This window comes from Delphinapterus leucas, chromosome 5 (assembly GCF_059928025.1).
Source record: "Delphinapterus leucas isolate spDelLeu-1000000601 "Yukka" chromosome 5, BTC_Dleu_Yukka2, whole genome shotgun sequence".
Classification (NCBI taxonomy): Eukaryota; Metazoa; Chordata; class Mammalia; order Artiodactyla; family Monodontidae; genus Delphinapterus; species Delphinapterus leucas.
In genome coordinates, this window is record NC_143133.1 from 3407677 (window position 1) to 3420365 (window position 12689).

Genomic DNA, 12689 nt, shown 5'->3' on the forward strand with positions numbered 1-12689 from the left:
CCACCAACCTCCTGACAGACCGTCCATCTGTGTGAGGCCTGTCACCAACAAATCAAGTAGAGAATAAAATCAGCTCACAGCAGTCCTTTCTGCTCCCTATGGAGAGACTCAAACTCCTAGCAGGGTGGGGTGTCCATGCAGAAAGGGACTGGGGCATTCAGAAAGTGGTGGCCCACGTGTGTCTGTGACCCTTGTTCCTGGAGCCAGACAGCCAGGAGAGCAGATGGGGGACAAGTCACCCTGGTGGTGGCACCATCAGGTAAGGTCTGGGCATCATGGACAGACCTCCTCCTAGGTCCACTGCCCTCTACTCCTCGACCCCATTCACAAGCGTGGATCCCCTGCACCTTTGCCCACCCAGGCCCCCCGAGGAGCCAGACTCACCCCGAGAGCACGGGCCACCTCCCAGCTGTCATTCTCCAGAAGACGGAGCCGGCCCCGCAGGACCTGCTGCAGGCTGGGGTCGGGCAATCCGCTTTGCCTCTGCACAGCCAGCAGCTGCAAAGTCAGGTCTGGAAGGGGAAGATGAAGGTGGGCAGTTTCCCTGGCCCAGGCCAGTTCTGTGGGGAGCTCTCCCCTCCCGAGGGCCCCCGCCCACAAACATGAGGACCCGGATTCACAGCCCACGTGCACTGCACAGGTGCTTTTCTCCCCTGAGGCCCAGTTTCTTCGGTGGTAAATGAATTACGTGCTACCCACATCTTACAGAGATGAGAGGAAGTGGACTGTGTCACAGCCCCAAGACAGGCCAGCACAGGGCAGGCATTCAGCAAATGGTCCCAAGTCACCGTGACCTCCAGCCCCGACTGCTTCCACGCCTGGGCTCCAACGGGGCATCCAAACTCCAGCAGACACCCCACGGGCATCCTAGAACTCTTCATCGCCCCCCGCACCCAAAACTGGCTAGTCCTCCTTTCTTTACCATCTCCAGAAGGACCGCCTCCCCAATCCTGCTCAGACCAATGACACCTCCTTCCCTCACACACCACTGGCTGGTCCACAAGCGAAGCCCACTGACCCACCTGCAAAACCAGGCTGAACGCACCATGCTCACCCCTCACCGTGGCCCCGCCCCATAGGTCCTCCTGAGCAGTGTCTGAGCCCTGCCTCTCCCTCCAGATGGTTCTCTGGTCCACAGAGGGCCAGAGGGTCCCGTCACAACCAGCTCTGGCTTATGGAACGCCTTGGCTCTCAGCCCTCCGGGCATTGCTGTTCCCCAGAAATTTCTGCAGCAATGGACATGTTTGCTCTCTGCACTGTCCTGCACAGAGGGCACCAGCCACATAGGACCCTGAGCTCTTGAAATGTGGACAGTGTAATTGAGGAACTGGATTTTTAATTTTATTTAAGTTAAATTTAAACATAAACAGCCACATGTAGCTACTGTATTAGACAGCACAGCCCCAGTGGTTTTGCATCTCAGGAAGAATAAAATGCGGATCCTTTCCAGGCACAGCCTGGAGCATCCTGCACTTCACCCCGCCCCGCACAGCCCCACCTCTTCTCCCCCCGCTTCCAGCCTGTGGCCGCCTCTCTGATGCCCTGAGACATCGAGCTCCCCCCAACCCACCCCAGGGCCTTTGCACTCACCCTGTCCTCTACCTGAAGCACCCTCTCCCAGACCAATTCCTGGCCTGGCTGGTGCCCTATGATTGGATCCCAGCTCAAATGTCCCCTGCCCACCCACACCCCGTCCCCCTGAGAGGCCTCCTGGCCGCAGAGATCCTCAGATCATGGGCTGTTCCAAAACTGGAGAGGGGAGATGAAGGGGAGAGGATGGGAAGGGGGAGGGGAGAAGAGAGAGGGAGAGAGGAAGAGGGACAGGACGCGGAGAGGGGGAGGGAGGTTCCTCACACCCTCTGAATAAGCCTTGCACCTGCCTTGGAATTTTCCAGCTAGGGGACCCTCGAGCAGACATCCCCATCCCCTCCTGGGGGGCAGGGCCGGAGCAAAGGAGCACATCTGGGATCTGGAATCAGGCCCCTCCCCCAGCAGGAAGCCAGCCCAGCATTTCCCAACCTGTTCTAAGAAGTGACCCCTCCTACTCCCGTAAGAGGGTGGGGTTGAATTGTCAATCCCATTATAATCTCCCTCGTTGCTCAACAGTCCTGGTCATCCCGAGTGACCACAGGCAGCGCTGCCCACCCGAAGGAAAAGCCGGAGGACGGGCGGCTGTCCCGGCAAAGGTGGACGGCCGACAACGCTGGGGTCTCCATGCCCCCCACAGCTGGGGCTCGGGAGTCGGGTCTCCAGCGTTAGAGGCTTCTTGCTGCCCCCCTCCGCCCATCAGCGCCCTGCGGAAGTCCCGCCGTTCCGTCCTCGGAGCCCCTCCCCGGAAGCAGTTCCCCGATGCATCTCCCGAGGGCCCTTGCCATCCCCCTGCCCCCCCAGGGTGTCCCTCCTGGGGTTTCACTTCCCCTGCATGCAGCCTCCAGGGCCGTGCCCCCCCTCTTGTGTGGGCAGATGCAAACACAGAGTCGAGGGAAGTCCTTTGCACGTGCAGGCGAACCCTGTCCCCAAGTGAAAAATGCAGAGTCCTGGGCCCTACCCCTCACTCCCTGCATCAGAACCCGGCAGGACCCAGGCATCTGTGTTTACCAAGCCTCTCCTCCACATTCAGGGTGACCTTAAAGCAGGGTGTCCGCATTAGAGAAGCCTGGGTTAGACGCTCCTGAACCAGAAGCCCACGGGATGCGTGAGGCCGAAGGGAAAGGGGGACGCCCAGGGATCCCACATTCATGTCCCCAGCCCAGACTTAACACTGACGCGTGGTGTGGCGCCCAGGACGTCTACCTGTGGGGTAGGAGCCCATCTGGCCAGGAGAGGGCCTAGCAGCCGGTGGAGAAATGCCAGGGGCAGCAGCATCTGTATCAGAGCAGGATCCTGTGATTAAGGAGAGAACAGGCAGCTCTCAGCTACAGGCGCCAACCCCCAGGTATTTCCAGAAGAAAGGTATGTCCACACCCGTATAAACCACCGTTCACACCCTTCCTCCAGGGTCACAAAGCCCAGCAAGGTCGGAGGCTATGAGTCTCCTACTGTGTCGTTACTAATTACCCTAGCCTAGAAGCTTCTGGAAACAACACAGTGTTATCTTGCTGTTCTGGGGTTTGAGAAGGGTCTTGCTGGGACAAAACAAGGTGTGGGCAGGGCTGGTTCCTTTCTTCTGGAGGCTCCAGGAGAGAATCTGTGTCCTTGCTTCTCCAGCTTCCAGAGGGGTCCGCATTCCTTGGCTCGAGGCCCCTCCTCCATCCCCAAAGCACAGCATCTCCAACCTCTCTGTGACTCTGACCCCAGGATAACCTTCCCGTCTCACGATCCTTAATCCCCTTTGCAAAGTCTCTTTGGCCGCGGAGGTAACGTGTGTGTGTGTGTGTGTGTGTGCGCGCGCGCGCACAGGTTCTGGGGACTAGAATGTCGACTTCTTTGGGGGCCTTTACTCTGTTGACCACAGGGGAGAGGTGACAGCCCAGGGGGAACTCGGGGTCTGTGGCAGATGGGGCTGCATCCTGATTTTGACTGGCCTGTGAGGCCGGTCCTCTGCTGGTTGTCCCTACCCCCAGCCCCCAGCCGGAAAGCCAGCTCCCAGTCTGCATCTTGGCCAGGCCCCTCCACGCACACACCCGTCTCTGCCCTGCTCGGTTCTCATCTGTACAATGGGATGAGCAATCAGGGCCTTCAGATCAAAGGGGATCTGATCTGGAAACACCTGTGGTTCCAAGAGACGGTGCTGAACCTCACTGCAGCTTCTTCACCCCGGGGAAGTAACCGCTCAGCCGTGGGCACGATGCTGCCACGTTGGCCTTGGACCGTGCAAAACAATAGGCTCATTTCTGCTCTCTCCCCACCTACGTTATACCAGCCCTAAGCCTGTGTGGTCAGAGCCCATGTCCAGCCCTTCCTTGTTCTGCATCCCCAGAGTGGGGGCTCAGAAATGCCTGTCAAATCCGAACAAGGGCACAGCACCCAGATCTTGGCTTTGAGGACTGTCCTCCCGCTGAGAAGCCAGGGCTCCTTGAGGAACGGTCGATTCCAGGGCTGCGACAGGGAGAGCAGAGATGAGACGTGAGCCTCTTTTTGTCCCAGAAAGTAGGACGTGCTCACAGGATGCTGGAGATGCATCGCAAGACCAAATCGGGGGCAATATGAACAACAAAATAAATAATGACGGCAACTGATAGAGTTCAGAGAATGAAATAAAGACCTCTGAGCCCACCCACGCTAAAATAAATCAATGAATACCTGGGGAGAGGGGACAGCTCTTCTTTTCCGTGGAAGGTCCATCAACAAATGTCAAAAGAACGCAGCATTAGAGAGTCACCACTTAGCAACCATCGTAATGTTATGGTTTCAGTGGAGAACCTTGCACGGAAGATAAAACTAGTGCTTGATCAGGACCAGAGGAGCTGGCTAGTCACAAAGTCCCCAAGTATCTTCCCACGGGCTCCTTACTCATGACAAAGGGAAGAAGCGTGACTTTGACAGTGATATTTACGCTGTCAAACATCTCCTTAATCAAGTGATGGACGTGAGCCGTGAACGTCACCAGGGACCAGACAAATGGACATCGAGGTCTCCTGGTCGGCCGCACGGAGAGGAACCGAACACTTCTGCGGTATTTCTGCCCAGAGTGTCTGCCTGCAATCCTGAAAAAACAGGCACGCTTGAACTGAGCTGTACCCAAACGTTCTACAGAATATACCTGGCCCAGAATCTTCAAAGTATCAACCTCCAGGTTAGAAAGCTCCACAGGCACATGGCCACAGAATGCAGAGCCTGACCAGGGTTTTCTTTGGTGGAAAGGACATTACGGGGACAGATGGCAGGATGGGAGTGAGGTCCGTCTGTAGATTAGATAATGGTGTTGTTTAAACCAGGAGAGTTGGAAGTTTGAAAAAATTGCACAATGGTTCTGTACGAGCAGGTCCTGGTTTGAGGAAACACACACGCCAAAGCACTGGGGGTTAAAGGGGCATCATGTCTGCAGTTTACTCTTAAACTGTCCTGAAATATAAATAGATCAGTAAATGCAGAAAGAGAGAAGGCAAGCGTAGTAAAATGTCAACATTTGAGGAACCTGGGTGGGGTACATGGGAATTATTTATATTATTTCTTGTGACTTTTGTTGTCAATTTGCAAAAGAAGCTGAAACGGGAAGGGGCTCTGGGTGGATGGGGTGAGAGTCCACTGGCCACTTGGCTACTCGGGGCCAGAGAGCCCAGGAAGACAGGAGGGGTTCCCAGACCCCGCTGCCTGGGCTCACAGGTCCACCCCAATGCCAGCCAATGCCAGCTGTGCTGTGGGGCAGGAAACACTTGGCAACACGGTCAGAATGCTTCTGGCTCGGCCGCGGCACCGACGGCAGGAATCCCCGTGCTCTAGGACTCACGGCCCCTCCTGGGCTGGGCTGCCGTGCGGGAGGCTGGTCCGGCCACCATGCATCCGGCGGAACCCAGCTCCTCTGTGGCGTGCTGGCGAGCTCTGGAGGGCACCCGACCCAGTGGGATCCCCAGTCCAGGCAGGTGTCAGCACCCACGAGGCCACCCCGACCTTTCCCATCTCCGCTTACGCCCGGAAGGACCAAGAAAAGAGGTGTAAAAATACCTCTAATCGCCAAGCATGCACGGCGTCAAGCTCTGGGCCAGGCACCGAGTATGAGGCTTTGTTTCCATTCTCCCAAAGCATCGATCATTCGTCATTCCAATATTTATTGGGCACCTGCTATGTGCTGAGCCCTGGAGGCAACTAAGCAGGTGACCAGGCTGAAGGTGACGATGTGACGAAGGGAAGCCCAGGGACGGACAGGAGGACAGGCTGTCCCGGGCTCGGGGAGGGGCCTGGGCCCACCTCAGTCTTCCCCCCGCCCTTCCCTCCTCGCCTCCAGGACCCAAGAAGTTAGGGAGAGGGGTCCTGGAGATCTCCTAGGCCACCCCTCGGGTTTCCACGTCACGTGGCCCAGCCCTGCTCCCGGCACAGCCCCTCTCGCGCGCACATGGGCAGGTCGGGTGGGAGACGGCTCTGCCCTTGTCACACCCCTCATCCTCCACTGTTCAGGAAGTAATCCTGCCCGGGGCCTGGCCCAGGCCCTGCTTCCTTCCCCTCCCTGGGCCTTGGTTTGCCCTCCTGGAAGAATGAGGGAAGCCCCGTCCTGAGGAATCCCCGGGACTCACCTCCAAGGACAAAGCAGAACTGTGGGCACCCAAAGCTGCATTTCGAGAGGTTCCAACCCCTGCCCCTCCCGCCGCGCCCTGGAGAAGCACCAGGTGGGCCCCCATCTGTCGTAAACGCTCACTGGACGCACCCTCCTTCAGCACAAGCACTGACAGTGCAGGCGTCCAGCGGCATCCTGGGTGCGGTGGACGGCAGGGTGGACGCACGCTGCACTCACCGCTTCCCACGGTAGCCTTGGCCTCCTCAGGCCCTGCTCGCCCCCAGACGGCTGACGCACTCGCTCCCGCTCTCTGGACCTCGCGGCCACCGCTGCCTCCCGGGGGCCCCACGGGCCCCCTCCCCGTCGGGCCCTCCATGACGCAGTGGCCTCAGCGCTGGCCTCTGTGGAGAGAAGAGAGTGCAGGGGTCAGCAGTGGGGACCTCTCTAAGAAGACAGGCGGCCGGCACCAGCACGGATGCTGCCGCCAGAGCTGGGGTCAAGAGGAGAGAACGCCGCCTCTTTGCCTGGTGGACCCTTGAGCATCCTTCCAGAGCTCTGCTCACCGGCCACTTCCCCTCCAAACAGCACAGTCCGCCTGGAAGACTCTGTTGGAGACACGCGCCTACGTTCGCTTCCAGCTGGAAGAGTCCCTGTGGGCGGTAGGGGCCATTCTTGCTCATCAACAGACCCCGAGGAAGTAGCTCAGATCCTGGCACCTGCAGGCTGCTCAAAACGTTCCCACCGGGGCTCGCCTGGTGGCGCAGGGGTTAAGAAGCCGCCTGCCAATGCAGGGGACACGGGTTCGAACCCTGGTCCGGGAAGATCCCACATGCCGCGGAGCAACTAAGCCCGTGCGCCACAACTACTGAGCCTGCGCTCTAGAGCCCGCGAGCCACAACTACTGAGCCCGTGTGCCACAACTACTGAGCCTGTGCTCTAGAGCCCGCGAGCCACAGCTACTGAGCCCGTGTGCCACAACTGCTAAAGCCCGTGTGCCACAACTACTGAACCCCATGTGCCTAGAGCCCGTGCTCTGCAGCAAGGGAAGCCACAGCAACGAGAAGCCTGGGCACTGCAACGAGCGCGACATGGAAGCAATAAAGGCCGTGTGGGAACAGGGAACAGAGCAGGTGTCCTCTTGGGACATCCTGGGACCGTGGTTTAGAGATAAGCCCACTGCACCTCCCACCCAGTGAGGGCTGGGAGGGACAGACTCCCCCAAAGACAGAGCATCTCCTGAAAGAAGAATACGCAGCTCCATTTCATACGGGGCTCAGCTGGGCTGTGACTCCAGCCTCGGATTCCCAGGGGGTCCTGCTGCTCCTTATAACTAAGCCTGCGTCCTGGGGGCTTCAGTGGGCCCCGTCTCTCTCACTGGAAGAGGCCTGCACCCCGTCCAGTTTTGCAGGAAATGGGCCAGGTCCCACGCTGCCCCGTGAGGGGAAGAAGCAGGTGGCAGAGGGAGGGAAAGGAGGAAGTGGCCGGGGAGGAACCAGAGACCGCTCCCCACTCCCGGGGTGCCCTTGGGCCTCCCCCCAAGAGCCAGTCATTATGCACCACTCTTTCCTGGGGCCAGAGAGGAGTGAGGGCCTTTCCGACCCGACAGACGGTGCTCCCAGGGTCTGGGGTTTGGTCACCAATTAGAGGACACAGCAGCACACGGAGCCCCTTCCAGGCACAGGTGACAGGGAGGGCGGGTGTGCAGCCTGGGCCGGGGGCTGAGGCACAGAGGCAGAGCCGCTGCCCCCATCCACAAGGACGGGAGTCAACTACTCCCCCCTCTGTTTCCACCTCAGGGACAGAGGGGACAGGAATGGCCCTGCTCACTCACACGGAGGTGGGCAACAGCAAGGCCGGGAAGCAAGTGCAAGGGAAGGTCCTCTTGTCAGGTCTCTGTTCTCTGATGAAGAGCTGGGAGGGTTCAACCCCAAACCCCGACCAGGCCGGCAAGAATTCCCTCTGCACAGAGAGGAACGCACAGGGAGACAGGAGAGCACACCTCTGAGCCCCTTTCCTGGGGACAAAACTGCAAACTGGAGAGCAGGTGTGGCCTCCTCCAGACCCACACCCCGTCCTGCGGTGGGTGCTGGGGAACAGGGGGCCCAGCAGATACCAGAGGACGCTGGTGAGGAGCATGGGGCTCAGAACCCACTGGGCCTGCACAACCCCGAGAGCCCCTGGCCGGCCTCCCAGCTCCACTCGCTTCCTGCAGCAGAGAATGGGCAGGAGATGTGGGGGCGGATGGCGGCAGCTGTCACGTCACCTCGGGGCTGGGGACTGGGGGCTGGGGGCTGGGGCAGAGGACACGGGGCACGCAGTGTTGCGGGGGGCACAGCACTGAGCACCCCGTGAATGCACAGAGGAGCCACCAGAGCGTCTTAAACCCTGAGAAGGGCTGCGTTCTATCCCTTGGAAGTTTCGTTCCTGTATTTGTGCAGAAAGGACAGAGGAGGAGAGAGTGGAGGTGGGACCTGCGGTGGGGGGCCTTGGGTTCACTTCCCTGCCTCTAATTTTCACCAGGATCAGGGAAGCTGGACCTCCGTCAGACCCAGCAAGGAGTATTTTCTTCAGAACTACGGACCCAAGGCTGTTCCAGAGTGGTGGCGAGTCTCCACAGGCTCCCAGAGGGCCTCAGACACAAGTATTTGTCAACACCTGCATGCACCAGGTGCCTCAGCCAGGTTCACTGCAGCCGGCGGGGAAAGGACATCACCCCGTTCTACAGATGGAAAAACTGGGCTGGGCTCCGAGGGGTGGGCAACTCAACCCCCTACACACACACACTTGCACACACACACACATATATATATATTCTCACATTAACACTCTCTCACACACTCACATCCCCCCACACACACCCCTGTCCATGCCCACCCTGCTACCCTTCTAGGCGGCCCCTCGCCCCCAGGGAGGAGGGAGGAGGCCAGAGGGTGCTCCCTTGCCAGAGGAAGAAGCAGCATGGACCGGCAGGTTCCAGGAACGCAGCACTGCTGCAGAATTCTCCAGCAACCTTTGTTAAATGTCCAACGTCATTTCAAGCCCTGGTGCCTTGTACTCCCCGTGCCCTGGTCCCTGGGGGCCGTCCCCGCCCTTGTCACGCACGAAGACCTCCTGGCATTTTTCAGGGTGCCGCTCCATCTGTCTGGCCCTCCTCAGCCCCCAGTCAAGCCATCGTCTCTTTCCTTCCTCTCTTTACTCTGAAAACAGCGAGCCCCACACCTGTCATCGAGGGCACCGTGGCCTGGTCACAGGTGGGTGCCGGGACCGGGAAGCACGCGACTACGTGGCTTGGAGGCCAGGCTGCTATCCCCGCTGTTCTGCTCTTCTGAAGCATCTCAGTAGGGCACTTGGACCCGTTGTCCCGCACAGGTCCTGTTTGTGGGGTCTCTATAACCCCCAGCCGGGGTCCTCGTCCCCCCTCTCTACAGCCAGGCATCTTGCACAACCCACACCCAGGACGTCTGACTCTTGTCCCCGCCTCCGCCCAGGAGTCAGGACCAGCCCATCAGCGCCTGCGTCCCTGCCCCACAGGCCTGCCCCCAGCAGCTCAGGGCCGGTTTCCTGAGAAAACAGAAGGCTTCGGGGCTCAGGGGACTTCCCACTTGCTTGATGAGGGACCTGCCCATCAGGCAGGGCTGCCGGTGACAGTCGCAAGCGTGGGGTTCCTGGTCACAGCCCGCATGAGGAAGTGGGCTCTGTCTCCCTGGGAGGGTCCCTCCCTGCTGGGTCCTAAAATAGCCTTGCTCAACCCAACAGGCTGCCGGCTCCTGACTGCAGGAGGGGCCGCCCAGCCCGCAGCCTGGCGGGTGTCCAGAGCCCCCACGGGCGGCCCTGCGGAGACTCAGGGACTGTCCTCCCCTATGGCCTCTGGCCCCTTTGCTCTGTTCACTGTTGGGCCACCCGATGCGTCAGCAACAGGCCCCAGGTCCCAGCCAACACCCAAACCCAGGGGACGGGAGTTTGGCACCAGAACAGCGCCCCGTGCCTCAGTTTACCCACCAGAGAATGAGAACAAAAACACGACCTACAAGGAGGTCAAGGGATTAAAGGCTGGTGCTCCTGGGTTACAGCTGCGTTTAATAAATGTGAGCTGGACAAAGGCAAGAGATGGTTTGGGGAGGTCTGGCCAGAGCTTTCTCTGGACCCGTGCTGAACAAATGCCTCGAGGGCTATGCAGACCTCGTCCACCTCACCAAGAAGCACCTCTTGAGGGTTGTCTGGTCACCCCCTGTACTGGGGTGACCAGTGCACCCCCAAAGTCATGTCCACCGCTAACCTCAGAAGGTGACCTTATTTGCGGTACGCGGACCTCTCACTGTTGCAGCCTGAGCACAGGCTCCGGACGCGCAGGCTCAGCGGCCATGGCTCACGGGCCCAGCCGCTCCGCAGCATGTGGGATCTTCCCGGACCGGGGCACGAACCCGTGTCCCCTGCATCGGCAGGCGGACTGTCAACAACTGTGCCACCAGGGAAGCCCAGGGGACCTTATTTGGAAACAGGGTCTTTGCAGGTGAGGTTAGGATGAGGTCACACAGGACCGAGGTGTCCCTGCATGCCTGGGGTCCTTATAAGAAGAGGAGGGACACAGACACACCTGGGATGCTGTGTGAAGATGGAGCCGGAGGCCAGGGCGATGCGCCCCACGAGCCCAGGGTCGCCTGCAGCGGCCAAGAGCTGAAGGACCCTCCCTCAGAGCCCACCCCCCCGGGGGGGGGGCACCCTCCCCACACCTGGGCTTCAGACTTCCAGCCTCCGGAACTGGCGGAGAATTAACTTCTGTGGTTAGAAGCCCCCAGTTTGTGGCCCTCTGTTATGGCAGCCTCAGGACAGTAGTCGCCCTGGGTCCCCCGTGCCTTGAATTTCTCTGCCGTAAAGTTGGCGTTTTGGGAGGAGGATTAAGTGACCTCAGGCCTCAGACGCCGGCTCAACACCGGATACAGGAAGCCTTGTCATTGTCGGGAGCCACCGCCCCGCAGCGCTAAGTGTCCCCGCTTAGTCCTCATGACGGCCTGCAGGAGCAAGCGCTGGGCCCATTTCACAGAGGAGCCATGAGGGCTCCGTGAGCAGCTGTGCTGACTCAGCCCGGGCGGGGCGGCTCTGGTGGGATCTAAACCCAGGAGGGTCTGAGTCCAGCCCTCGACACCCACCCTGAACCTGAGCACACCCCACCCTGAACCTGAGCACACCCTCTACGGCTATGCCTCTATCCACAAGCTCAGCCACAGCACGGCCTCCCGTACCCAGCCCCCCGCCCCGTGGGAGGCTACGCCCCAAGGGACCCGCAACACTAACTCCCGCCAGTGTGGCTTTGCCATCTGTCATCTCTAGGAAACTCCCACAGACAGGGCTTGGGGCTCCCAGCGGAGGGGGCCGGGGGTCACTGCAGGCCGGGGGAGGGTCTCAGTGATGTGCTGGGACCACACACCCAGGGCAGGACCTGGTGCTCTGAAGCCTTGGGTCTGGGTTTCCCCTAGAACCTTCCGGTTGGGGCCCCTGGTCAAGGCACTCGTCCCATTTGTTGATGGAGAAGAGGCCCAGGGGCAGTGACCTCAGAGTGGCCAGGTCACAGCTACAGCGCCACCCGGGCCGGGACACATGTGATGTCTCCCAGAGGTGGCGTCAACCCAGGGTGGAGGCCCACTTGAGGCCCCCTAGACCCGGAACCCTGCTTGCTGGTGATGTTCCTGCGTCCTGGCCAGACCTTCGGGACGCGCTGGCTGGCTGCCTGCGTGAAGTGGGGGACAAGCGAGATCACGGGAGCGACTGTGCTTTGTCACCCCTGACATCATCACTGGGGCCATGGCTGCCAGCCAGCACAGGGTGCTCCCAGAGCTCTGCCCGGGAGTCCGCTAACCAGTGCCCACAGCCTTCGGGCCTCCCCAGACTCCACTCCTTCTCCCTCCCGATCCTAAAAGGTCAGAAAAGTCTCCAAGAAAGTGAAAGGCAAGACGGCTCAGATCCGACCGTGGCAAGACCCAGCTCTGTGGACGACGCCTGCTCGGCCGTCCTCGCCCGCCCGTCCTGCGCCCCGTACCTGCGCCCCGCTCTGCAGGACCGCGGCGCCAGGCGGCCGCTCCCAGCTCCTCGCTGGCTCGCCCTGCAGGCCGTCTCCACCGCCCGCAGCCCAGCTGACTGCACAGTGGCCGCCACTGCCCCCTCTTCCTGCCCTACTTCCTCCCTGCACCCGTGCCTCCGGAGAGAGGCAGGCCCCACGCTGCTGCACCGCCCCCAAGGGCTGGTTGATCATTAGCTCCGTCCTGGACCAGCTCCAGGCCCTGCCCCGCCTGCCCAGGGCCCGGCATCCAGGCTCAGATGTGGAGGCCACACCGCCTCAGCTGCCAGGATTGGGGAAGTCTGACAGCTGCCCCGCCAAGCTCAGCTCTGCTCTCTCTTCCTCTTCCACTTACTGCACACACGTGCACACACACATGTGCACACGTGCACACACAAGACATACATGCGCACACGTGTGTGCGTGCATCACATACGTGCAGCTCCTTCCCTCTGCCCCGGTGCTGCCCCGGCCTGTTGGTCCAGT

At 60.4% G+C, this 12689-nt stretch overlaps 1 protein-coding gene across 3 annotated transcripts in view; it reads right to left on the reverse strand.

Moving 5' to 3' along the window:
• SH3TC1 (SH3 domain and tetratricopeptide repeats 1) overlaps positions 1–12317 on the reverse strand; it is a 37479-nt gene extending 25162 nt beyond the window's left edge. Inside the window, exons 1-4 of one of the 3 annotated variants that reach the window (XM_022554747.3) lie at positions 12186–12317; positions 6389–6552; positions 2794–2883; positions 385–512 (exon numbers count right to left, since the gene is read on the reverse strand). In XM_022554747.3, coding sequence (XP_022410455.2) covers positions 385–512; positions 2794–2883; positions 6389–6527 — 357 coding nt within the window. In that variant the 5' untranslated portion in view covers positions 6528–6552; positions 12186–12317. Of the gene's footprint in view, positions 1–384; positions 513–2793; positions 2884–4242; positions 4504–6301; positions 6327–6388; positions 6553–12185 lie in introns of those variants that run through there. The other 2 variants (XM_089911457.1, XM_022554748.2) reach the window with 2 other exon arrangements.
• Positions 12318–12689: the final 372 nt, after the last annotated feature.